Below are 27,218 nucleotides of genomic sequence, written 5' to 3' on the forward strand. Positions count from 1 at the left end.
GAAAATCTTTTCTTTTATTGAATGTCTACTTTTTCCTTTGAAGGATTATACTCAGTTTTGCTGAGTGGGTAATTCTTAGCTCCATTGCTCTCCAGAATATCATATTCCAAACTTTCCAGTCCTTTCACATAGTTGCTGCTAAATCTTGTGTTGTCCTGACTATAGCTCCTCTATACGTAAATTGTTTCTTTCTGGATGCTTGCTTTGATCTGGGACTTCCTAGAATTTGAGTACAATATTCCTGGGAGTTTTCATTTTGAGATTTCTTTCACAAATAATGATGGGTGGATTCTTTCAGTTTCTCTATACTCTTTGAGTATAGGATATCAGGACAATTTCCCTTGATAATTTCTTGAAAGGTGATGTCTAGGTTCTTTGTTCATGGTTTTCACACAGGTTAATAATTTTAAAATTCTTTCACCTAGATCAAATTTCCAGTACATTTGTTTTTTTTTTCAATGGGATATTTCACATTGTTTTCTGTGTTTTTGTTTTTTTGACTTTGCCTTATTGTATTTTGATTTCTCATAAAATCATTAACTTCCATTTGCTCAATTCTAATATTTAAGGAATTATTATCCTCAATGAGTTTTTGAACCTCTTTTCCTATTTGGCCAATTTTGCTTTTTAAGGTATGCTGCTCTTCATTGGTATTTTGTATTTCTTCTTGTATCACTCTCAATTCTCTACTCAATTTTTTCTCTATCTCTCTTACTTGATTTTCAAAATCCCTTTTAAGCTCTTCCATGATCTGATACCAATTCTGATTTTCCTTGGAGGCTTTGAAGAAGGAGCTTTGGCTTTGTTATCATCTTCTAAGTGTGTGTTTTGAATCTCCTTGTCACCATAATAACTTTTAGTGGCCCGAAACTTTTTAAAAAATTTTTGCTCATTTTCCTAGTCTATTACTCAGCTTTAAACACTTTGTTAAAGTAGGGCTCTATTCCCAAGCTTCAGGAGTTTTGTGCAGATGTTTTCAGAGATCCTTCTAGGGACCTGACCACAAGCCCTCTTTTCTTTCCTGGAACTATGAGAAGTGTCCCCATTCCACTGGGGCTTTAAATTCTAGTATAATAAAGTAACAAAGTCCTTCCTCAGTGTTAATAAAGAGAGACCTCCTGTGAGTTGAGGCCTCAGGAAGCTGCAGATGCCACCACTGACCATGCTCACCCCTGGTTTGCTGGTTTCCAAGGTTCTCTCATCCTACTGACAAGCCTTTCCTGGTGACCTGAGTGAAAAAATCTAGAAACCACCAATACTGCTGCTGATTAGAAGCTCAAGGCCCATTCAAGATTTGCTGGGCCTAGGGCGGGGGTCTGGTCCAGGACCAGGGCTGTGTACTAGGCTCATAATGTGATGACATAAATCTTTCTAGTGACCTTCTATGTTGACTTTAGATGAAAAATTGTTGCACTCCATCTTTTTGCATGTTCTGATCCTTTAAAATTTGTTTTAGAGTCATTATTAAAAGTAATTTGTAGAGGTTCGGGTAAGAACTCAGTGAGTCTTGGCTCTGCCTCTGAGAGTCTGTTTCTCTCTCTTTCTCTCTTCATTCTTAAACTTTGACTTGCTAGAATACACCATATATTTTCTATTATCTTCTTCCTTTGTCTCCTCTTATTATGCACCCTCTCATTTTGCAGTTTAATCTCACCAAAATTCATTCACTTGTATGTAGGGTGTTGTGTAGTTTTACTCCATGATATTTTAGGCTTGTTTTTCTACTATTTCTTCTTTGACTTATATTGTAACTCTTTTTTTTTTTCTTTGTATAATTTAAGAAAGTACTCTCAATGATTTCTCTTAGTCATTTTTTTGATTTTTTGGTCTTTGATAGCTCTATTTGTTTACCTTTCTTGTGTTTTTGTTGTTTGTGTTAGAAAAAAAAAAGCATTTTTTTTCTTTCTACAAATGTTTTTATTGAAAATAATTCTTTTCCATTAATGATTATGATCAGTTTTGCAGGATATATTACCTTGAATTGTGTCTTGGGCTTTGCTCTTTGGAATACATTGTTCTTTCCTGAAGTTTCAGCTGAATGCATAATAATTTTGTTTTATTCAAATTCCTTTTCTTTATATTTGAAGGTCTTTATATTTTCTTGGTAACTTGCAGAATTTTATACCATTGTATTTACCACTTTATAACTTGGAATTTGCAGCAAAAGATTATTTTTCCTTTTTTTAAAAAATAGCATTGTAGTATACAATAACAAAAAATGTTATTTTAAAGAATTAGTAATTTTCTTTGGGGTTTATTTGAAGGTGTTTATCAAACAATTGATGAGATTGTATAACAAAAACATGATGAGTGTTGAGTTAGTAGTAGTAGTAGGAGTAGTAATAATATTGATTGAAATTACTGATTTATGTTTTAGTTGCTATGGGGAAAGTGAATATAATTTAAGGCAGTGTTTACCAAGATTAGGACCAAGATTAGGATATGACATGGTTTTGTTATATGATTATTGATATTAAACTTTTTTTGTATTTGAAATTCTTTTTGTTTAGAAGTCGACTATTAATTCTTGTAAGTCCTAATTCATCACTTGCTATAAAGCCCTCACCAGTTCCATGGAGTGGTTTGATCTATATACATTGTGACAATGGACAAAAGGTAACTTGTAAAACTTTTATTTTAGATTTTTTTCTTCAAAAATTGAATCTATTAACATGTGTTAGCTCCTGTTTCCTAGTGAGGCTGATAGCAGTCATATGCTTCACTTTTAAAAGGGAAGAGTACAAGAAAGGGTATTAGTTTTAGTCTTTAATTACTACCACTTCTGTAAACTTTCCAAGATTCCCCTCTCCAAGACAAAAGGCTTTGTAAAAAAAAAAAAAAAAGAAAAGAAAAGAAAGAAAATTAAAAGGGGTTTTAAAGGGGGAAAAAAAGAATCAATTCATCTATTAAATATCATTAGGGAATGAAACCTTTTTCCATAAATAAATTTTATAGATTTTATTGCCTTTATGAAAATCAGTTATTTTATAACCATTTCCTTACAAATAACTTTGGGCTGTAGGGCTGTCTGTCCCATAATAAGTGTCTCCAAGTTCTTGTTTTCTTCTAAACAATTGTTTTTATTTACTGATTCTTCTCATATCAGCATCCATGCTGCTATTCTTACATAAAGTAGAACATAGGACTAAAGAGACCTTAAGACTAATCTAACCCATCCCCTAAATTGTGAATAAAGTAAAGTTTAGGTAAACTTCAACCTGTTCAAGATCATGCAACTGCTTACGACAGAGTTAAGTCTAGAAAAGTTTTCTTGTTTAGTGTTTCTTGATGTAAAGGCCTGTTTCCTCATCTTTCTTCTTCTTTTGGCTGTTGTCTTGAGTCTAATTTAATGGTTTGAGTGTGTGAAGAGAAAACTAATAACCTAGTCTAATAAGGTCATTATTTTTATGTGTGAAATTCAAGCTACTAAGTCAATAAATACTGACATAAGGACAGTGCTGTGTCTCATTAGCGGGAGATCAATATTTTTTTAATGGGCTTTAAAATATATATATTTCTTTTGTCATTCAGAGGCATATTTTTATATAGTCAAGTTTGAATGTATAAGTCAGTGTTTACTAGAGAATAACAAGATAAATCATTTTAGATACCACCTTGATGGATTTATTGGAACATTTTTTGACTTTAAAAAATAACTAATAATAAGCAGAATATTGAGTGTTTAATTGCTAAGATGTTTGTAGAAACTTGCTATAGTTACAATTTAGCTCAAAGTTCATGTTATTATTAGCCTCTAGAAGTCTTAAATCAAGAATTTCTTGTTATTTGAAAACTGTAAAACATCCTCATACAGTTGGAGTTATATGGAGTAATTTTAGGAATTAGGACAATGGGATTCGGGAACAATTTCATGTAGGATGTGGGGAGTTAAGGGAGGAGTACATTGTCGGCATAGAGTTATAATTAATGCAAAAGCAAAGATATAAGAGAGTGGGGGGTAGGGGAGGAGAAGGGTAACAAAAGACTATTATGTGCAAGAGGAAAATATATTGTAATGCTGTAAAGATCACTTTGAACTGGTCATGAAATGCTTAAATGTCAAGGTGGGAGGGGTTAGTATTTTGTTTAGGAGTGAAGTTTGTTATCTTATTATAAAAGCATGGCATATTTAGACCTGTGTTTCAGGAATATAACTTTGCTAGCCATGTGAAAGATGAATTGAAAAGGAGCAAAACTCATTGAAGAGAAACTAAGTAAGTTTTGGAAATATAAGTTAGGATGATGGCCATTTGTGTGGGAATAAAGGGATAAGATAAAGTGTTGTTATAAAGATAGAAGAAACAAACTCTTGCAAATGATTGAGTATGTGAAGTAAGGGATGGGGTCAAAGATGACTCTAAGGTCATAAGTCTGGATGTTTAAAAGAATATTGGTGTCCTTGACTGAAAAAGAAAAGTTTGGAAGAGGAGTGGCTTTAAAAGAGAGTGATGAGAAAAGAATGTAAAAATGTAGAATTTCAGGTGCCATTTGGCATTTGGTAATTTAGGGTTTGAATTCAAGGAGAGTCAGACAAGAGCTGGATGTGTAAACCTAATCCTGGGAGCCCTCATCTGCATGGAGATCTGATGAGTCAAGACAAACAGAGAAGAGGGTCCAAAAACAGAGCCTTTGAATGTTCCCATAGCTAGCAGGAGATGCAGAGTCACCTCTGAGTCAAGAACTGAAAGGGCATGTCAGTGGCCATCTTACTCAACTCATACCAAAAAAGAATCTTCACTGTAATCTACACAATTGTTATTCACCTTTTAAAGACTTTGATGGAGAGGAAACACACCATTTCTCTAGGCAGCCCATTCCACATTTGGACTGCTCTAATTATTAAAGTTTTTCTTGACATCAAACCTAAATTATCCTCTTTGCAATTTCCATCCATGGATTCTAGTTCTACTCTCTGAGCCAAATAGAACAAATCTGTTTTCCTCTCCATACTATAGCCCTATAGATACTTGAAGACATATTAGGTCATCTTTGAGTCTTTTATCAAGGTTAAATATGTCTGCTTCCTTAAAACTGATCTTTATGCCATGTGGACTCAAATCCTTCACCATTCTTGTTGCTTTTCTCTGGACACTCTAGTTTATTATTGTCCTTAGACTATGGTCCCTAAAGTTGAACACAGTACTCTAGATAAAGTACAGTGAATGCCCATTGAAGTCAAGACTAAAAATCGTATCCCTCAGTGCTGCCTGGGATTGCATTAGTACTTGACTTGTTGAATTTGTCATCTGCTAAAATCTGAAGACCTTTTTCAAGATAACTGTTTATCCCTGTTTTCCCCTATTTCATTCTTATAGACTTGAGACATGTTGAATTAAATGTATTTTTTCACCAAAAAAAACCACAAAAATTTAAAAAGCAGAACAAAACAGCCTCATTCAAGGATTTTAGCATTTATGGAAGATTTCTAAAGATTTAGATATCTCGAAATTAGTTTTCTATCTAATAATTATTTTTTGTAAATTTAGCCATTTAAAGAGATCTACTAATGTGTAGGGTATAAAATAGGAAAGGATCACTTTTTGGAGAAGCAGTCACTTCTTCTTATACTGGAAGAATAATTTAAGTAGTATTTTGAAAGAATACTTTAAGTTTTGTTTCAGGGAGATATAATTAAAGGCAGTCATCTCTCTATTAAGTATCTTAATATGCTTTTGCTTATTGAAATTTAAAAACAAGTATATGCTTTTTAAAATTTTTATATTTTATATTTTTTTCCCTATTTTATTTCAAAAGGTTGTAAAGGTACAAATTAGAGAAGACATTACTAAGGAAGGTCCTTCAACCGTCTTGGCCTCTAAACAAATTTTAACATCTGAGTCTCCAGTGAGTCATATGGTAAAACCATTTACAAAACCACCCTCAACAAAAGTTGAAATAAAAAATAAAACCATCACTTTTCCTGAAACAGAACCTGGTGAAACCTCAGGTATTGAATCCCAAAATCACGTAATTAAAATGTTCAGTGTTATTTGTCCTACCTTTATTGTTATGCATAAAGCAATGATAGATAGAATGAGTTTTCTGTAGATCTTTTTTTTTGGTAGGGGGAAGTGGAGAGAATGAGATGACAACATCAGAAATTAAAGTCATGTCTTAATGTTGGCTTTAAAAACTTGAATATCTAATTTCTTGATAGTTAAAGTAGTTAGGTGCTGTGGTACAGTGATGTGAAACTCAAATTAAAAAAAGAAATTTTGGGCATAATATTAACTCAGAAAGCCACAAATTAATATTATTTATGTCTTATTGTATTTTAATTTATTTTGTTAAACATTTCCAAAGTACTTTTTAAGCTGATTCTGGCCCCTGAAAATTTTTCTCCACTGGGCTTGGAGTCTGGAATACTTGAATTTATATCCTACCTCAAACATTTAAAACTGTGTAACATTGGACAAGTCACTTATCTTCTCCTACTTCCAGTTTTCTCATGAAGGCAAAGCATCTACCTTACAGAGTTACAAATGAGTTAACTTTGTGCTTGCTAAATTTTAAAATATTACATAAATACTAGCTGTCTGTAAAAATGAGCTTAGGGAAAACAGAAATAATTGAAATTTACATATATTTCAAGAACCTCAAAGCTTATCTAGTATCATCAATTCCAAAAAACATTAGGTGAAACTGTTATAAAAGAGAGGATCCATTTGGCAGAGAAATTCAATTATATGAGTTAGAAGTAATTCTTGATCATGATCAAAAAATAAATAAACAAATAAAAGAATAGACTGATCCAGGTGGCTCAGTAGATATGGGCCTGGTCAGGAAGACTTGAGTTTCAAATCTACCCTCATACACGTTCTAGCTGTGAGCCTGCACAAGTTGCTTAATCTCTTTTCCTCATCTGTAAAATGGGGATAATAGTGCCTTCCCAGGGTTGTTGTGAAGAGAAAAGGAGATAGTAATTTTAAAGTGCTTGGCACAATGCCTGGTATATAGTATAGCTATATATACATCCTATGATGTTGCTGCTGCTGCAATATTTATCATAGTAATGTTAAACATTCTATATAAATGGACTTAAAATACAGAAGTTAAACTTTTTTAAAATACAGAAGTAATTTTTTTAAACACTATTAAACACCATATTAGTCCAAGAAAATAATAGAAATATGCCATTATATATGATCAGTACATAACAACATGATAGGAAACAGATTAAGCATTCTTTGTCTTATCACATGCAATGCATTCGGCATCTTACGGATCAAGTGATGCAGTATTTCATGCTGTTATTGTGGAATTGGTTTGTAATGGATTGAAGATGATAATGGAACAAAACCATGCTTAGGGGACACTATTATATTGGTCATAGCTTCACTTAAAATCATGTAACTTGCTGAAATGTTGTAACAAATGTAATGAACAGTGAAATCAGGAAAAAAAACAAAAAATAAAAACTTATAGAACTAGGATCACCTACCCAAATAATTCATATTTTACTTAAAGGTCTTGGTATCATTTATTTTGCTAGGGTAGGGGTAGGGTTGACTGACAAGGAGGGAAAAGGTGTGGAGAAAGTTTTATTTAATTGAATTCTTTGAAACATCCTATGAACAAATATGAAAATATGATGTATTTGTTTTATTCCCTTCTCCCCCCACCCCCTCCCAGTTCTACCAGAATGCTGATGATTATACTGTTACTGTTATGTCTGTTCATAATGAAAGAATGGAGGCCTCAAATAGATCCTGGCTGTGCTGAGGGTCCTTAAGCTGATGTCTGTAAACTTTCGGTGGAGAGGGGGGAAGGGGAAAGGAGGAGGGAGGGATTATAATGATTTTGATATATTTTTTTCCCTTTTTAAATTTCCAAATTTATCATGAGCATTTTAAAACATAATTCTGAAAAGGGGTCCTTAGGCTTCACCAGGCTGCCCAAGGGCTCTATGTAACTAAAAAGGTTAAGAATTCTGCACCACAGTAATTATTCCTTGTCTGATATTGCAATTACAACAAAAGACTTATACCTGGAGTTGAAAGGTAAGTTTGTAATAAAGAAGAATGTCAAAAATCCTATTTTATTCTGCTTAGATATTATAAAATGTTAAAAGATAGGAAACAAGAATCAGTATAATCATATAACTTTTTTTTTCAATTTACAAAATTGAAATCCTTACCAAATCTTTTCAGATCTGGCTTTTTTCCTTTATTTTCTCTATCTTTACAAAATTTGAGACCAATTACTATATTAATAATGTATATATCCCATATACATATAAAGGAAATACTGTATATCCACATTTTTTATTGATGCTGCAAGAAAAACTGTACATAAGTACAAATGTAACTATAGTAGAGATATGTAAGAAATGGTACTTTCAAAAAAATACTTTTCTGGAATTAAGTAGAATATTTAAAAAAATAACAATTAGGCCCTACTATGTTCACAGGTCCTTGATAGATGCTGAGATTAAAAAGTTTAAATGAGACCCTCTACTCCCTATCCCCACTCAACTCCATTCTCCCCTTTTCCTAGGCTCCAAATGTGCTCCTCTCCCTGACCTGACATGAACTCCCAAAGCTGGAACCTAGGTAGGGCAGTTTGCAGAAGAGAGTGGAGATAACCAGTCAATCCAATTTTATCTCTTGCTGCCTGGTGGCCCTTGCTAGAGAGAAGTCAAGCTCATCAAACTGCCTGCTCTGCTCTGACTCTTCTGAAGCCTTTGGAGCCATGAGCAACTCCAGCCCTGCCTTCTACCAGGCCAGTCAGGGTCCATGCTCATTCCTGGGGACATTTATTAAGCATCTGCCCTGTGCTGGGCACAGCATTGCCCAAGCTCGGAATGTGCTAATCCCTCCTCCCCTCTGCCTCTTAGTCTTATTGATTTCCTCCAAGTTTCAGCTTAAAAACTACCTTTAAACAAGACCCATTTTTTACCACCTTGCACCCCACTTTATGCTAGGGCCTGCCTCACTGAGATTAGCTCCCTCATTTGCACCCTGGGCTTCTTGGCCATTCCTAATCGATATTGTCTATCCACTATTTATCTAATTGTGCTGACTCTCCATTAGAAAGTGAGTTTCTTGGGGTCAAGGACTGCTGTTTTATTTTCTTTTTAATCTCCAATGTTCAGCCCAGTGTCTGACTCCCTGAACAAGCTTAACAAACGATCTTGTTCAAGTGATTGATTAGCATTAACAATGTCCCAGCTGTGGACAAGTTAACTTACAAAGACACGTGCACAAATCCATCCAGTATCAGTAAAGTGTGACAACAAGGGACACATCTTAGAAAGGTTGGGAAAGACTGTCATGGATAATATGCCATAGTTAAAAGAAAAGAAAAAATTTCAGCATCTGGTAGTGAAGAGATAGTGTCCTCAGACAATTAGAAACAGTCTGTACAGATTAGTGGAAGGAAAAGGGAACCAAATAAGGTAGATGAATGAATGAGATATGCAGTGATTAAAATAAAGAATAATTCCAAATAAAGACTGGGGAAAAAAAAAGAAATGAGAGAAGATACTCTCTTAAGGAGTTTTATAGTCTCTTTGGGAGGTGACCTTTCATTATAGCTATTAAACAGTATTTAGAATTGTCTGATAAATAATATATCAGAGAATGTAAAATAATAATGCTATGTAAGGTCTCAGGAAGAAAGTTGTTTGCTTAGAAGAAATCAGAAATGAAATGTCATTTAAAATCTCTCCCTCCTATTTATCTTTCTGGGTAACTTGCGTGAGTTAGATTTGACTTAAGGATTTATGTTTTCCTTCTAGAAAATTATCTAGAACTTGAAAATCATGGTGATGAAGAAGTAAAGTGGAATTTATCATCTTTTGCTCCACCTTATGTCAAGGTTAGTAACAGTACTCTAAAATATATAGTTTATTTACTCTTACTTTTTTTCCAGAAAGTTTATTACTCATTTTTTTGTTTTTGTATTTTAAATTGATTCTAGCACATGCTCAAACATCATCAGTATACTAACTTTATTTATTCTGTCATTTGATATCAGTGGGTTCTCCTTTTTGCTTCCTCATTTAGAAATTTGGAAGAAGGTAATAGTAAAAATATAGGGGGCAGTTATGTGGCACAGTGGATAAAGTACACCAGCCCTGAAGTCAGGAGGACCTGAGTTCAAATCTGGCTTCAGACATGTAACACTTCCTACCTGTGTGACCCTAGGCAAGTCACTTAACCCCAATTGCCTCAGCAAAAAAAAAAAAAAAAAAAGAAAGAAAGAAAGAAAGAACACTGGACTGGGATTCTGAAGACTTAGATTCCAGTCACTCTCACTACTTACTAAGCTTTGTATGCATTGTTAATTATTTTATTATTTCTAAGATTTCTGTTTCTGCCATATGGGAGGGCTATGAAGATTAAATTACTTAATGAAAATATTTTGTGAAATAGTAAGATGCTATTCAGATGAAGTGCTATTTTTAGTGGAATTGATCTTTGTTCTTATATAATTTTTTATAATTTTTATTTTTCCTTTTTGTGTAGGATGTTGATGAAAGCGGAGATGTCTTTAGAGCTACTTATACAGCTTTCAGATGTTCCCGTATTTCTGGTACATTAGTAGGTCATGGAAAACAAAAGGTGAGGTCAATCACACTGTTAAAGAAACCATCTTTATCAGGTTTGATCCTACATGGACAGTTAACTTCATACAAATGACTATTTTTCCCATAATCATAAGGCATATACTACCTAACCCTGGCCCACTCTTAGTCAAGTTAGTAGATATTTATTAAGCAATTACTCTATCCCAGCTGCTGAGCTAATGATAAATATAGAAAAGGGAGAGGGTAGTCTACACCCTGAAGATGCTGATGTTCTGTGTTTAACAAATAAATAGACTATTTAAGAACTAAGTAAAGGAAAACAATTCATAGTATATGTATTGCTAACAAGTTAGTTTCATCATCTGTCTATAGACAAGGACACATTTTTATTTTGAACTCCACACTAAATGATGCCCAATAACTTGGTTTTTTTTTTTTTTTTTTTTTTTTTTTTGTTGTTGTTGTTGTTGTTGTTGTTTCGTTTTGTTTTTAATAGAAAATGTTTAATAGTGGCATTTATAAGAATGTCTTGGATATTCTTTTAGAAAGGGTTTTTTCTTTTTTTTCTTTTTTTTATTATAACTTTTTATTGACAGAGCCCATGCCTGGGTAATTTTTTTACTACATTATCCCTTGCACTCACTTCTGTTCCAACTTCTCCCTTCCCTCTCTTCACCCCCTCCCCCAAATGGCAAGCAGTCCTATATATGTTAAATATGTTGCAGTATATCCTAGATACAATATATGTGTGCAGAACCGAACAGTTCTCTTGTTGTACAGGAAGAATTGGATTCAGAAGGTAGAAATGACCCAGGAAGAAAAACAAAAATGCAAACAGTTTACATTCATTTCCCAGTATTCTTTCTTTGGGTGTAGCTGCTTCTGTCCATCCTTGATCAATTGAAACTCAGATCTCTAAATGGAAGAAATCCATTTCCATCAGAATATATCCTCATACAGTATTATTATTGAGGTATATAATGATCTCCTGGTTCTGCTCATTTCACTTAGCATCAGTTCACATAAGTCTCGCCAATCCTCTCTTTATTCATCCTGCTGGTCATTTCTTACAGAACAATAATATTCCATAACATTCATATACCACAATTTACTCAACTATTCTCCAATTAATGGGATCCATTCATTTTCCAGCTTCTAGCCACTACAAACAAGATGCCCGATAACTTGAAAATACTCATGGTTCAGCATCCCTGATAACTATTTGTTCTGTAAGATTCTTTTCCATGTTTTTCCTTTAAAATTTCCATAGAAGACCTACTTAACACCCTAGAAGACTTTTTCATTTACTATTTTGAGAGGATACCAGTCTAGCAGCTGTTTTATTTATCAGTTGTCTTTCATTTTTCTGGGACATTGCCTATCCTTTCCTATTTACATGTTTTCTCTGATATATCTTTCATACTGTTATACATTCAACTTGTCATTGGTAATATCTGTCATATTTTTCTATTACTGCTCTATGGATAAGTCTTTCAAGGTTGTGATATTTGATTCAGTGATGTAGTGTTTTTATCAGCTAAATGTAGTCTTTAGTAAATATGAACAATTATAAAATTATAAAAATTGGTACTATTTTCCATCTATTTTTTTCCTTCCTTCCTTCCTTCCTTCCTTCCTTCCTTCCTTCCTTCCTTCCTTCCTTCCTTCCTTTCTTTCTGTCTGTCTGTCTCTCTGTCTGTCTGTCTCTGTCTGTCTGTCTCTCTGTCTGTCTTTCTGTTGGGGTTAAGTGGCTTGCTTAATGTCAAATAGCTAGTAAAAGTGTTTGAGACTAGATTTGAATTGACTTCAAGGATGATGTTCTATCCACATCCAGCAGCCTTCTATCTATTTTCTCACCAATTTCATCCACAAAATTTTTTTGGGTAATCTGGTTTGGCTAAACTTTCACCCACTATTTTTCACTATTTTGGGGATAACTGTCTATGACCTTAAGTCCTCTCTCCTCATTTGTGTTTTGCAAATGTACTTGTATTCTAAACTTTTATTTTGCCCCCCTAATTTTCTAATTAACTTAGAGATTGTATGTGCTGGTTAATGTGATTTCTGGATTCTGTCTTAGCTCTTTATGGTTACTATTATGTGTCAATTCCTCTTCTTCAAGAAGTAGTAATAAAGTCACTGTTATATTTTTATCCATTTTGGAGCCTCAGCTTAAGTTTTGGTTTCTATGATTCTTTTTAGTGTTTTCTTATTATTTTTTTGTCTTATTTAGTGTTTAATTTGACCTTTACTTCAACTAGCCCATGGTTTGGGTCAACGAGTCTAAATAACATCACAACTTCTCTCTTAAAATATGAGTAGCCTCATTTTTTTGTGTATTACTACTTTCTAATCCCTCATGACCCTTCTTAAAGAAAAAGTTCATGATGTACAGATAGGAATTTTCCAAGCTTCTATATGTCTTTGTTTATTTCCTTGATACTATTTTCCAACATTGCTCTTTTCCTATGCCCACTTTTACATTCTTGTTACTGAATATTAATGTGTATGTTGGCTTTGAAAAATTTTTGTTAGTCTTTGTAGAACTTAGCTACTCTGTCCTTCAGAATGAGTTTTTTTTGCTTATAGTCTGTCCAATTGTTTCTTAAAACTGGAGTATGTGATGAAAAATATTGGGCCTTTTCAGAGAGAACCTATGAACTATACTTCCATTAAATTGCCATTTATTACATGATCTGACTTAATGTATGATAAATATCAGTCTGGATGTAGTTCAGTTCCTACAGTACTGTGACTGATCATTTGCCAGCAATCACAGAAAATATGAACAGATAAGGTATTCTTAAAACTTGTTAGCACCTTTATTGACAGAGTAATCATGTCAATAACAAAATTCATTTTAAAGATTGTGATGTTTTAAAAATATTTAATGTCATATACATACTTAAAAATCTTGTATTTTATAAGTATATCCTAAATTTTAGTTCTGTCTTTTGACCAGTAGAGGGTTGCATAAGGAGAACAATGAAAAGAATATATTCACAATCTTGATTACATTTCTGTAGTTTAATCTACTAAACCTTTTTGAGTTTGCTTCCTCGTTTAGCTCTCCTACACAACAGCTGTAGTGTAATTTGAGAGCCACCCCCAACCCCACACCCAACAATGTACTTTTGGAACTGTTGATTTATATAAAGTATTTTGGATCCTGATTTGAATTAGTCTACTTGAAATAGAATTGAACAAGTGTTTTTTTCCTCTAAGAAGTGACAAATGTGACCAAGTCTTAAGCATTTCTTGATCCATTTCTTGATGTGAAGACTTCTTATTGGTACCCAACAAAAAAAGTTTTAGTATCAATGTTTAGGAATAAAGCTTTTATGTTTATTTTATAGGTCGTTATCACTTTTTTACCAAGAGATAGAGGGAATTATGCTCAGTTTTGGGATGTTGAGTGTTTTCCCAGTGCAGCATCTCACATGAAACATACGTTGAGATTTCAGCTATCTGGATTAGTGAGTATTATGAATGAAAGGATGAATGAAAGAAAAAAAATTTGATTAAATGCTTATTATGCACCATGTATTGTAATTTGATTCCTGTAATTAAAGTAACTTTTTTAAAATGAAAATTATGCTTTTAGATGCTGTTAGTGAAAATTATCCTTGTGTTCTTTTGCTAAGGAGAGGTTGGAAAAGTAATGCTTTTCTTCTACTCAGTTTTCTTAATTGCTGTTCATATTAACTATATCTGCTGATGGAAATTGGCAATGTCATATATATATCGATGTGTATACATATAGTAGAAGGATTAAATGTATTAAGATGTATAAAACTCATAAGTAAAGTTAAAGGATAATGAGTGACTTGATTATTATAATGTATTTAACTGTGGCAAGTGATAAATCTATAAGTACCACGTTTGATTTGGAGAGATTTTACATCTTTTGCTTTTTTTTAAAAGCTTTGATATAGAAGTAAGATGGATGAAGCATCTGGAAACCTGGGCTCTGCCACTAATTATTTGTGTAATTTTGAATGAGTCATTTAACCTGCAAGAACCTCAGATTCCTCATTGGTAAAATGGAGATAATCACTACCTTATATAGCTTGGTATTGCTGTGAGATCAAATTAGAAAGAATGGTTTACAAAATGTATTAAGAAATAACTGCCTAATGGATTCATTGTCATCACATGATCAAGAATATTTTTCTTTCCTCTTTATATCTTTTTTTTCTATTAGTGTGTCAGTTCAGAGAATGGATTTGAAAGAATTTCCACAGATGCTCTTGTAAAAACAGATAATCTAGCTAGGCCCAGAAGACGAGCTGGCTCTGAGGCTTGTATTCCTACAACTCGGTATGTGCTTGTTTTTGGTATGCTTATAAATTTTCAAAGATATATGTGCATAGAAAACACCAATTTGACCTATATAATTTTTAACGATGGCATATTTTTTTAAGCAGGTTAATGTCAACAAGCCTAATTTTTATGTTCAGAGCACTGTTAACAAATAAAAAAAATATTCCTTATTGTCATTTGTCAAAATACTTAGAATGACTTACTAGAGACTGGTACTATGTTCAGCATTGTGGAGTACAGAGAAGTATAAGACATGGTCTCAGAGCTGATGTTTAACTCCTTCATAGTAAGTCAGATACTTAGACAAGATAAAGTATGATGGTACATTAGTGCTTGGAGAGAATTAAGGTAATATGATTGATTAATAAGGAATGGCTGGTTTATTAATCATTTGTTCAATTTAGTATAAGCCCATTCATTTCTTTTTTGTTGAATATAAGCAAATAACCAATCTTGAAAATAGTTGCCAACTACATGCCATCCTTTGTTGCAAAAGATAAAGAAGTTGAGAAATTTTGTGAAAAACTTGAGTTATTTGGAAGATTTTGTCAATATAAATACTGATACTCAATGATTTTAATGTAAATATGAACACAGGAGGTTGACATTAAATGTTTTGGAAAGTAAAATTCAGAATTAGAAAATGAGCAAATAGAAACAAGAAATAAGCAAATGCTTACTGACTATTCCAAAATATTAATTTCTTTAGAGGAACAAATAGAAAAGCAATAGACATAGTGGTAATCAAACAAAGTCATAGTAATTGAATTTGACTCACTTTAACAAATATGAAACCACTGGCTTCTAAAGAAGCAGTCATTTTACACTCACTTGTCACCATGCAGTTTATTATTAAAGCAGAGATCAAAATCTATACCACATGGGGAGAAAGAATAAAGATGACACGAGCCAACATATAATTATAGTAATTTGAGGAGGGTGACCTAATTAATCTTTCAATTCTGAAAAATCGAAAATAGGTAACTAATAACTACAGCTCTTATATACTGTTTCTTAGGCAAGTGTAATTGATGCAGACCAGTCACCAAAACATCATAAAAAGAGCTTATAAACCTTCTACAGTAAGAAGTAATGTCTATAAATCATCCAGAGAGACAGGGGAAGATTATATAAGCTGATACAGTGTGGAGTAAACAACTAGAAAAACAATGTATAAAGCTATTACAGTCAATTAAATGAAAAGGAAACCAAACTATCCAATCATTCCATATTTTATCATTCCATATTTCCCTGTGCTTTATGTCCTCAAACGTGTAATTCATTCACATTTTGACCTTCCACTATTATCCTTTCACTAAATCTGCTTTCCTTCCTTCCCAATGTCATTGTTAATGTTAAACCATATGAGCTCTACACTATTCTTTACTCCAAGGATTTTTCACATTTCTTGTGTTTGGCAGCCTTATGAAACCTATGGCCCCCTTATTGAGAAACATTAAGTAGCTCTTATGTGCCTAGGCACTGTGTTAAACACAGAGAATACAGAGAACACAAAGGCAAAAATCATAAGTTTATTTGAAAGAGAGAGTGTGTATACACATACACACACACACACACGCACACACACATATTATGAGAAAGTTAGTGAACCTTGCTAGTACTTATTTTACTGTAGATATTATTTGCTAAAGTTTATTGCTCCTGCTGCAAGCCATTTTTAACTTCTTATAAAGGAAATAATTAAAATTAACTTTTTGAAGATATAATTTGGATTTCAATTCCTAGCAGTTTTAAGTAGGTAACTTAAATCCCCATTTTCTAAACTAGGCATGTTGATTTGGCTCAGCGAGGCGTTTATGCTCCACAAGATATATACATATTTCTTCCAGCTAGAGTTGGAGAAACAAGAACTGTAAAAGTCAATTTACGGAATAATTCTTTCTCTACTCACTTGGTAAGTTTAACATCTTCCTGTAAAATTTGGGAAGTGTAATATATGAAAGTTTTTTCATGATTATTATTTTGTATACCTATCTAGCTGTATAAATAAATGAAAGATAAATATTTTAAGTTTCTAAGCTTTATATTTAAAGCCAAAAAAATGTATTTTGAGAGATTTCTTTGCTTGAAGAAATTTTAAATATCCACAGGAAGACTCTGGTATTTTATTTGAAAACTGAAAGTGACTATATACACACACATATAAATTTATTTTGTTTTTTATTTTTACCCTTTTTTGCCCTTTCTAATTAATTTTTTGCCAGTTGCCATGTTTTTCTGTGTAAAGTAATTGATCTATCTGAATTTGAGTAAATTCTTAAAGAAATTCATAGAATTTTCTTTAAAAAAACTGATCTTTAGTGCTATTTCAGTCTTTAATTCTATATTATTGTATCTAAATCTTACTTAAATGAAACTTTAGTTAATGCATGTTTTATTTAAAATATAGGTAGGGTATTTGTTAAATAATTTGTATGCTGCTTTTTAAAAGTGTTTCATATTAAATTCCAGTTGAAGTTTTTAAGTCCCAGAGAGCCTTTTTCCGTCAAGCATTCCAAATATTCTTTGAGGTGAGTAAAATATAAACAAAAAATTTATTTGAGAGCTTTTTTATACAAATATTCTAGTTCTAGACACTGCTATTATAAGGCTTCGTAATTTTGTCTGTCACTATCACTTGATCTTTTCAACCTCAAAATCTGCTAGGTACAGATTTATCTCAGACTACATGAGAATAGGGCATCACATTTGTAGACACAACAAGGTCCAGTATTTTCTAGATATTCAGAACTACTATAGAAAATATTTTGATTTCCCCCAAAGAATTAAAAAATATCTGAATTCAGACACTTTAACACTTCTTAGCTTTATGACCCTGGGCAAGTCACTTTACCCCAATTGCTTTATTAGCCTTTCTTCTCCCCCCCAATAATAATAATAATACTGTTCATTTACATATTTTTATTTATTTCAACTCTCTTGGAAATAAGGTGTGCTGAAAATTTATATTAGATTCCACATACATTAGATTTTTAAGTTCTTAATTCAGTTTTAGCCATATAATAAATATTTTGAAGTGTAAAAGATTTTAATTGTGATTAAATGGATTAAAAAGAATTCCCTCCAGAATTTTATTGGAAAGTTTTATGCCAAAATTTTCTTCCTCTTTCCATCCCTTCCTTCCCTCTTTCCAAAATGTTAAAAAATTTGATTCAAGTTAAATTCTATGTGTAATCATGTAAAACATATTTCTATATTAGTCGTGTTGTGAAGTAAGAAAAAGACCAAAAATAAAAAAAATAAAGTTCCAAAGAACATTATTGCCAGAATGCAAAGATTCCAGATCAAAGAAAAATTATTGCAAGCAGCCAAAAAAATTCAAGTCTTTGATGCTAAGTGAAGTAAGTAGAACCAAGAGAACATTGTATACAACAAAAACAAGGTTATGTGATGATCATTTCTGATAGACTTGACTCTCTTTAACAATGAGGTGATTCAGGCCAGTTTCAATAGAGTTGTGAGAGAGAAAGCCATCTACACCCAGGAGAGGATTGTGGGGACTAAATGTGGATCATGACATAGTATTTTCACCTTTTTTTTGTTGATTGTTCTTTTTTTTTTCTTTCTCATTTCTTTTTCCTTTTTAATCTGATTTTTCTTGTTTAACATGATAAATGTGGAAAAAATATGTATGCACATGTAAAGATAAATTGATAAATTTTAAACTAAATTGCACATATATTGGATTATTTGCTGTCTAGGGGTAGGAGGTGAGTGAAGGGAGAGAAAAAAATTTGGAACACAAGTTTCACAAGAGTGAATGTTGAAAACTATGTTTGCATGTATTTTGAAATAAAAAGTTGTTATTAAAAATAATAATAATTCAAGTACTTGGGAGCCATAGTCAGAATGTCACATGTGATTTAATAGCCAGCATTGTAAAGAAATATAGAGAGCTTACAATATGATATTCTAGAAGGAAAGTACATAGATTTGTGACCAAGAATAACTCACCAAAATTGAGTATAATCCTGTGGGGAGAGGGAGAATTTATTTTTAACGAAATAGAGGACTTTTCAGCATTCTTGGTTTATATTATCTGTACTTACAAGGAGAAGAAAGTAAAGCTGATACTTGAATATCACTTTCAGATGAGAGTGGTCAAAGTAGGGATCATTACATACACAAAGAGTTGGATGGAGAAATACACTTCGCAAAGAAATAGGAGGGAAAGGGGAAATTAGAGGGAGTGTATACTAAAGGAAAGATAAGTCCTAGACAAAACAGATAATAAGAATGAACAAAAATACAGCTCCTTTTGAAGTGGCAAAGAAAAAGAGGCCACCCTTAATTGGGGAATGGCTGAACAACTTATGCTATATAAATGTGATCAAATGCTATTCTGTGAGAATGATAAAAGTAGATTGTTTCAGGGAAATCTAGGAAGGTTCATTTGAATTTATGCAAAAGAGGGAAATAGAACAAGGAAAGAAGTTATATAATGACAACATTTGTAAAGACAAATAATTTTGAAAGATTTAGGAACTCTGATCAATATAATGATAAAACATAGTTCCAGACAACTAATGAGGAACCATGCTATCTCCTTTATGATAGAGAAGTGAAACACTCTAGAATGCAGAATTAGATGTCTATATATCTGTGTCTATAAGAGTATGTAAATTCACACACATTCCCTTTTGTATCAAGACTAATATGGAATTTAATTTCACTTAACTACACATATTTATAAGGTTTTTTTTTCCTTTCAAATAGTATGGCCGTTACTGTATACACCATTCTTTTGGTTCTGTTCACTTTATTTTTTTTTTATTTCATGGAAGTTTTTCCATGTTTTTCTAAAAATCGGTCATCTCATCATTTTTTACAGGGCAGTTAAGTAGTATTCCTATCATGTATCACAACTTGTTTAGCCATTTCTCACTTGATGGTCATCCCCTCCATTTCCAGTTTTTTGCAACTACAAAAAGAATTCCATAAATATTTTAGAACATAAAGATTTTTTCCTTGTCTCCTTATCATCTTGAGAAAACAGATAATATTGATATTGCTAGGGCAAGTTCTGTACCTCTCAATGGATATATACATTTCTTGACTCTCTGGGCATAATCTAAATTGCTCTTCAACAGTTCCATAACTGTATATTAAGGTTCTAGTTTTTACATCCCTTCCAAATTTGCTGATAAGAGATTTTGATCAGGAATGGCTCTCAAAAAATACTGCCTTTCAAGTAGTTCATACTACAGCAACATAAATAAATATATACTATTGCAAGTGTCTCTAATCAAATTTGGCAACAACATCAAAAAGAGAATAACATATTAGCAATGGTCTTAGACTCAGAGAGGCTTGGTTCTGCTTCTGCCACTGAGACCCTCGGCAAGTCATCCTCTCTGCAATCTAGGCAACACTCTTAAAGTAATTTGCAAAGAAGGTGGCAATGTACATGATTGAGAGAATTAGTTTCCTATACCCTCCCTAAAAAAACGAAAAAATAAAACCATATTGAGTCTCTGCTAGTTTTAATAGTGTTGATTTTTGTTTAGCTTAAATTTGAGTAGACAAAGCTCTTGTGAAACACAGAAATCTAATTTTATGATCTATATACCAAACTGTTATTTCATGAAAAAAGGAATACTCCATTTAGTCAAAGGACCTACATTTAAATCTAGACTCTTTCACTTGTTAACTAACTGACTTTAAGCAAGTCACTTGACTGTTCTGGACCTGTTTTCTCATATGTAAAATGAAGGGGTTGAACTGTGAACTTTTAAGATCTATTCCATTCTAAATTCTGTGATGCACAAGAGCAGGCTTCCATTGGGTACTGTGACAGAGTCAGTGGAGAGTAATAGTGATGTAGAAAAGAAGGAAAATAGTATTAACAGAATGTTTTAAAATACTCAGAGCAGAGCAGAAAAAGCTTCACTACCATGTAGAGCGATTCTGTTTCTACCTTGCTAAAAATATGTGCTTTAAAAAACACTACATAACTGTTATTCAGATACTCTCCTTTTTATAATATTGAAATGTTCCTGTTTGTTGATATTTATAATAAAAAAGAAAAAATATTTTAAAATCCTTATGATACTTTGAAATTGTTATACTTCCTTCTGTTATAACCACCTTCCTCTTTTCTATTTCTTTCCTTATTTATAAATAGCTAATACTTACTAGATAATATAGAGGTACCATAACAAAAGATTGTTTGATAAAACTACAAAAAGTAGAAATTGGAGTGAAATTCATTAGTCGACATACATATATGGGAACATTGCTTGGTAATCTAGTGAGAAAAGAATTTGTACCAATATCATACCATATATCTCATTGAATATCTTCTGGATAAATAGACATTAAAATTTTTCCCAACTACCAAAAATAGAATAGTTTGTTCATTTCAATTTTGAAGGAGAGATGACTTTTTTCCTATTAAAAAATAAGAAATTATTATTAAGGACAAGGTAATTTAAAAAAACAAATTGGAACAAATAATTGACAATGTTAGACTAAAAACTTAATATCTTAGACATAAGTAATCATTAAAATGAGCAAAGATAATTTCTAATCCACAATGATTAATTTGTCAAAAATTTGAAAATATAATTTTAGAAAAAGCACAAATAGTAACTTATATGAAAAAAATAATAAATCTCACTATTAATCGGAAATATAATTTGGTTCAGAGCTACCGCTTCATATTTATTAAAAAAAGAAAAACAATTTGGGATTGTACCATTACCTTTATACCTTCATTCCAAACTTACTTGTCTTTTTGGAAAGCAGAAGTTACCAAAAAAAAATCTTTTGACTAATGATTATATTGTTGAGATTTTATGAGTAGTTTTAAAAATATATATTTTCAGAGATTTTTGAAGCAGCTTCTCTGTCAACATAATTGTTCAATAATAAGGGAGTAGTTAATTTTTGGTATGTTAATATTGTTAATGTTAATTATATATCTATATGTATTTCTACATGTAGAAATACATATAGATATATAATGTTAATATAATATTCAAATTGATAGCCAATATTATAGGCTATAAAAATATGTAGAAAAGCCTTTATGAAATCATGCGAAAATAACAAAAGAGCCAAACCAGAATAATAGAATGAGTACTTATTGCAACTATATAAAAGGAAATGAGAGCAAATAGAAAAATAATTTTAATGAATATTTAGAAAAAGGAGTGATTGAAAAATTAAGACATTCTTGTGAGTTGCAATTTATATATATATATATATATATATATATATATATATATAATATATATATATATATATAATTGCAGGGCAAGGAATAAAAAAAAATCATCAGATGAAATATCTGTTCCTTGTAATAATTATCAGACTTTAAACATCTCCTATCCATTACTGTTTTTGTGGTAATGTTTGCAACTTGAGATATATACACTTTTTTTTTTAATTAACAATTTTTTTAGATGAGTGAAAAGTAATGGATTTGTAGATTTTTAGAAACTCTTTGAATCTAAATTTGATAGCTACATGTAGTGAGAGAAGACTAACTGTCCAAGGCCCTTGTTTGGATTATACTTCTAAGAGTTGCTTTTTAGATCTCTTGATCCATTTCATGTTCTTAATACTGACTGAAATTAGTTGTTAGTAGTTGAGTTTTTAAACTGTCTTCCATTGAAGTTCAATATATATTATTCTGCCCTTTTACTCTGGTATATAAAAAAATTCAATTCATGATAATAGCACAATATAATACTTTAAGTTTATTACATTGATAGAAAATTTGCATGTGAAGGCTTTTTATCAATATGATTTTATGTCTTATCATTTATAGATTGCATTCTTAAAAGGTTTTTTGATAATTTTAAATCTCAAGCTTATTATAAGCATTACTTCAGTTTTTATTAGTTTCTTCAATTGTATTTGGAATGGCAAGGGTTTTTTAAACTTTAAAAAGAAATTTTTTACAAAATTTTGCATTTTGACAGTTGTATGTCTTTATAATACTAACGTTATTGTGGTTCTGGGGTGAATGTTTAATCTGGGAAAGAACAGGAACTAATTCTAAGGTTTAAATATTTCATGCATAGAAAAATATATTTAGATAACTGGAAATCAGTGTTAGGAAGATCTTCATTAATTTTATCATTCAATAAATGCTCTTAAGTACCACAGATTCTAATCCCCAATTCTTCAAATAACACCAGATTCTTAATGGGTAGTGAAATACTGAACTCATGTAGAAAAGTGGCAAAATCAACTTTAATATTCTATTTATTTTTTAAACATTTATTAAGCTACTATGTATCATACACCGCTAAGCTTTGGAATTACAAAGAAAGGCAAAAGACAGTTCTTGCTCTTAAGGAGCTCACAGTCTGTTGGGGGAGACAATATGCAAACAACTGTGTACAAATAATATGAATGCAGATTAAAGAGATAATTAACAGAAGGAAAAAGTATTCACATTGAGGAGGATCAGAAAAGACTTTCTTTAGAAAGTGGGATTTTAGTTGAAACTTGAAGAAATCCAAGAGACTTTTTCACTAGTTCAGGTCTTACCAGATGGTAAGGAAATCCAACACCAAAAATGTGACAGTGTCAACGGGGAAAGGAAGAGGGTATACATGAGAAATGTTACAAAGGTAAAATTGAGAAGATTTAGCAACTGATTGGCTAGGAATGAGGGGTGGTGGGAAGAAGTAGATTAATTGTGAAGTGTACACACTTTATAGAAAAACAAATGAAGCAGTAAGCTTACCTTCGCTATCAGTGATATGACCACAAATATAGATCTTTGAAGTCAGTGTAAACTATTTTTTGAAGACTAGTGGGAATGTTGTTTTGTTTTTGTTTTAAAGGCTGAGACAATTTAGGATTAAGTTACTTGCCAAAAAGTGTTTAAGTGTCTGAGGTCAGATTTGAACTCGAGTCCTCCTGACTTAAGGGCTGGTGCTCTATTACACTAACTAGCTGCTCCAGGAATATGTTTTTAAGGCCATTAAAATGCTAAATATTTTTTAATGAAAGAGAATGTAATTAAAGTCTGTAAGTCATAAAATAACAGAGATACTGTAATCAAAAATTATAATTTCTCTGATCACCAACTTTTGGGTGCTAAACTTTTCTGAACTAGGCTGATCCTTTAAGGACAGATTTGCAGTCCCTCTAATGGTCACAACCTAAACGCAAACTAGAGTTTTTCTGACTTATCATGTCACTTTTTTAATATGTATGTGTGTCTCTGTGTGTAAGACAAGTCAGAAAAACTCTTAAGAAAATCCAGTCAGTTCCAAACTATAAAATAGGGCAAGGCCTTAATTGAAGTATTATTTTGTGCAGAGGTAATTTTAATTGTACCTTATACCTTATAATTTTATGAATGTTATATGGCTTCTACTGTAGCTGCATATGTGCTGAAATAATTTCTTCAACATGGTATATAGCTTGAAAATTTTTGTTTAAAAAAAGTTTAGATATGGGGTAACTAGATGGTGCAAGTAGATAGAGCACCAGCCCTGAATTCAGGAGGACCTGAGTTCAAATATGGCCTCAGTCACTTAATACTTCCTAGCTGTATGACCCTGGGCAAGTCACTTAGTCCCAATTGCCTCAGCAAAGAACAAAAAAAAAGGTTTAGATAAATCAATACAACCACAAGAACTTAGAGCCAAAATGTACCTTAGAGCTGCCTTTTATTTTACAGATGAGTAAATTGAGTCCCAAAGAAGTGAGTAAATTGAGTCCCAAAGAAGTCTCATGATTTGGTGACAGAGCTAGAAATAAGATGGGTCTTCTAATTCCTAGTTCATTCATTGCAACTTTGTTAAATTCATGTTAACAAGAGGTCATAACATCTTTTAAGAATAACTTCTGGCAGGTCACTATTTACTTTTAAAAATATAATATCTACCTCTATGTGCTATCAGGTAAACCCATTTTTCTAACTTATTCAGGAGCCCAGAATGTCAAAACTTCATTCCAGAAATAAATATTTTTTTAGAGCTTCTTACTGTTCAGCCCATATACTGTCTTTAGTATTTCAGTTATTTGTTTGAAAGTACAATAGTGGCAAATTATCAAAAGATACTTGAAACAATCACAGTGTGATATGGAAAAATGGCATTAAAGAGTACATATTTTCCTTAAGTTATTACTGTAACCCTAATGGTATTTTGAAAAATCTAATGGATGATTTGTATTATATTACTATTATGCTAACATTTCCTTTTGTCTGGTACAGAGCTCAGCATTATATCAACGTGCCAGTCCAATTCAAACCAAAGTCAACAGGAAAATTTGAAGGTCTCTTAGTGGTTCAAACAGATGAAGGCAAAAGTATTGGTATTCGACTGGTTGGTGAAGCTCTTGAAAAAGTTTAACTGGAAAAGCAGTTTGTGTAAAATAAATTGTTATGGTAGCTTCCTTTTTTTCTATGCCAAAATAATGCTTTTGTAAATGTTTTGTATTATAAATTGAGCTATGTGTAACAATTTTGTTTTTACCGTAATATTGAAAACTACTGATATATCATGTTACTCTTACATTATTACACATTTTTACAAAGGAGGAAAATGTTCTATTTTTACATTGATTATGATTTGCCAATAAAGATTATATTTATTTTAATGCACTATATTCAGAAGTAAACAGTTTTATATTGAGTTTGGCTGCAAAGTCCAATTACTGTGTTGCTATGTATTACTTTTGAATCAAGTGAAGTATTTTTTTAGGATAAAAGAGTCATGAATATATTATTGTAGACTGTAGGAGGGGAAAGATTGAAAATAAATAAAATAATGGGGATCCCAAAGGGTACAATCTTTTGGAGGAGACAGTGCATAATATGATTTATTAATGTAGGGAACTCAAATAAGATACTCTCTTAGACCATTCAATACTTCTGTAACTTGTAGTCTTAGATAATTAATGTAAGGTAAAGGGTCTTATCCAGGATCAAATGGTTGATATATGTGAGAGACAGAGCTTGAACCCTTTGCTTTTTGGCCGCAGTGCCAACTCTCTATTCAATATCATTGTGGTCCAAAAACTGGCTATGGGAATAAGAGATGCAAGGAGCTTTCTATGTAATGTGATTTCGGAGACCCCCCCCCCCAAAAAAAAAAAAAAAAAAAAAAAGACACCCTTGGAAGGATGAAAAGAATATTGCCTTTGGTATTAGAGCCCTTGAGTTCAAATGGAATTATACTAGTGTGGAAAAGTCACTTCCCTTCTCTCTGGATTTCAGTTTTCATCATCTATAAAATGAGGGGTTCAGACTTATAATGATATATATCTAAAGTTCACTGTAGCTCCAAATCTATGATCCTATGAAAATCTGACTGATGCCTGAACTCCAAACTTTTAGGATATATTAAGTTTTATTCCTCTTGAGATGCCAATGTCTGTGAAAGGAGTAATACTTTTGTAACTAGCAAAAATGAGTTTCATATAACAAGTAATAGCTAGAAATTTTTCTGAACTATTATCTAACTGTACCTTTTCCTATCTACTTTTGTGATTTTCTAATACTTAACTACAAGACTTTGCATTTAGCCCTATTAAATTATAATTTCTTAGTTTTGGTCTAGTGCTATAATCTCAAAATTTTATTGGATTCCAACTCTGTCACCCAGTATGTTAGCTATTCCTCTCATTAGCTACCTTTAAATTATACTATCTTTGTCCTAATATTAACCTCTACCTTATCCCCTCTAGAAACTTGGCCTATGACCTAAATTTACCCTGGATTTTACATCATCTTTCCCAGATCTAGGCCTTCATCTTACTTCCTGGCCAATATATGTTGCTGTAGGACTATATTTCTTCCCCTTTCAGCACTCTTATATGTGTTGTCTTCCCTTAGAATATAAATTCTTTGGGGATATGAACTGTCTTATGATTTCTTTATATCTACTTTGCTTAGTACATGCATGACCTGATACTATATTATAAACAATAATATCTAAATGTTTGTATCTGCAAATTTGATGAGCATACCATCTTTGGCATCTAAATCATTGGTAAAATTGGTAAAATAAAATTGGTATAAAAAAATTATACAACATGTTCATTTTGAAGAGGGGACCCTGAAACTCTGAAAATCCTTAAAGAAGAAAATTTCCTTCAACTGTGCCTCAGTGAGGCACCCCCCCCCCCAAAGGACAAACAGTTTCATCTTTTGTTATCTGGGTGGGGTTGGCTCAGTCCTGAAACTCATTGAATTCAATTCAAATTCTAGCTCTAGCTGAAACCCAGAGAGGCGCCAACTTGGGACTCCACCCACGAGCCCCCTTTAGCTAAATCATTATAAAAAGAGCCAAATTAAAATCCTTTCTTTGCAGAAGTTCCAAACATGCCAGCCCTATGCTTGGCATCCTAAGGGCCCCTGTCTACTGGAATT

At 32.1% G+C, this 27,218-nt stretch overlaps 1 protein-coding gene across 5 annotated transcripts in view; it reads left to right on the forward strand.

The window, feature by feature from the left end:
• Window positions 1–25,479, forward strand: part of CEP192 (centrosomal protein 192) — a 156,972-nt gene extending 131,493 nt beyond the window's left edge. For all 5 annotated transcript variants that reach the window (XM_051970500.1, XM_051970501.1, XM_051970499.1 and 2 more), the window contains 9 exons: window positions 2,511–2,616; window positions 5,755–5,947; window positions 9,740–9,819; window positions 10,470–10,565; window positions 13,888–14,007; window positions 14,736–14,851; window positions 16,643–16,769; window positions 17,327–17,385; window positions 25,059–25,479. In XM_051970500.1, the coding sequence (XP_051826460.1) occupies window positions 2,511–2,616; window positions 5,755–5,947; window positions 9,740–9,819; window positions 10,470–10,565; window positions 13,888–14,007; window positions 14,736–14,851; window positions 16,643–16,769; window positions 17,327–17,385; window positions 25,059–25,197 (1,036 nt within the window). In that variant the 3' untranslated portion in view covers window positions 25,198–25,479. The remainder of the gene's footprint in view (window positions 1–2,510; window positions 2,617–5,754; window positions 5,948–9,739; window positions 9,820–10,469; window positions 10,566–13,887; window positions 14,008–14,735; window positions 14,852–16,642; window positions 16,770–17,326; window positions 17,386–25,058) is intronic.
• The last annotated feature ends 1,739 nt before the right edge of the window (window positions 25,480–27,218 follow it).

The sequence above is a fragment of the Antechinus flavipes genome, chromosome 1 (genome assembly GCF_016432865.1).
Source record: "Antechinus flavipes isolate AdamAnt ecotype Samford, QLD, Australia chromosome 1, AdamAnt_v2, whole genome shotgun sequence".
Lineage (NCBI taxonomy): Eukaryota > Metazoa > Chordata > Mammalia > Dasyuromorphia > Dasyuridae > Antechinus > Antechinus flavipes.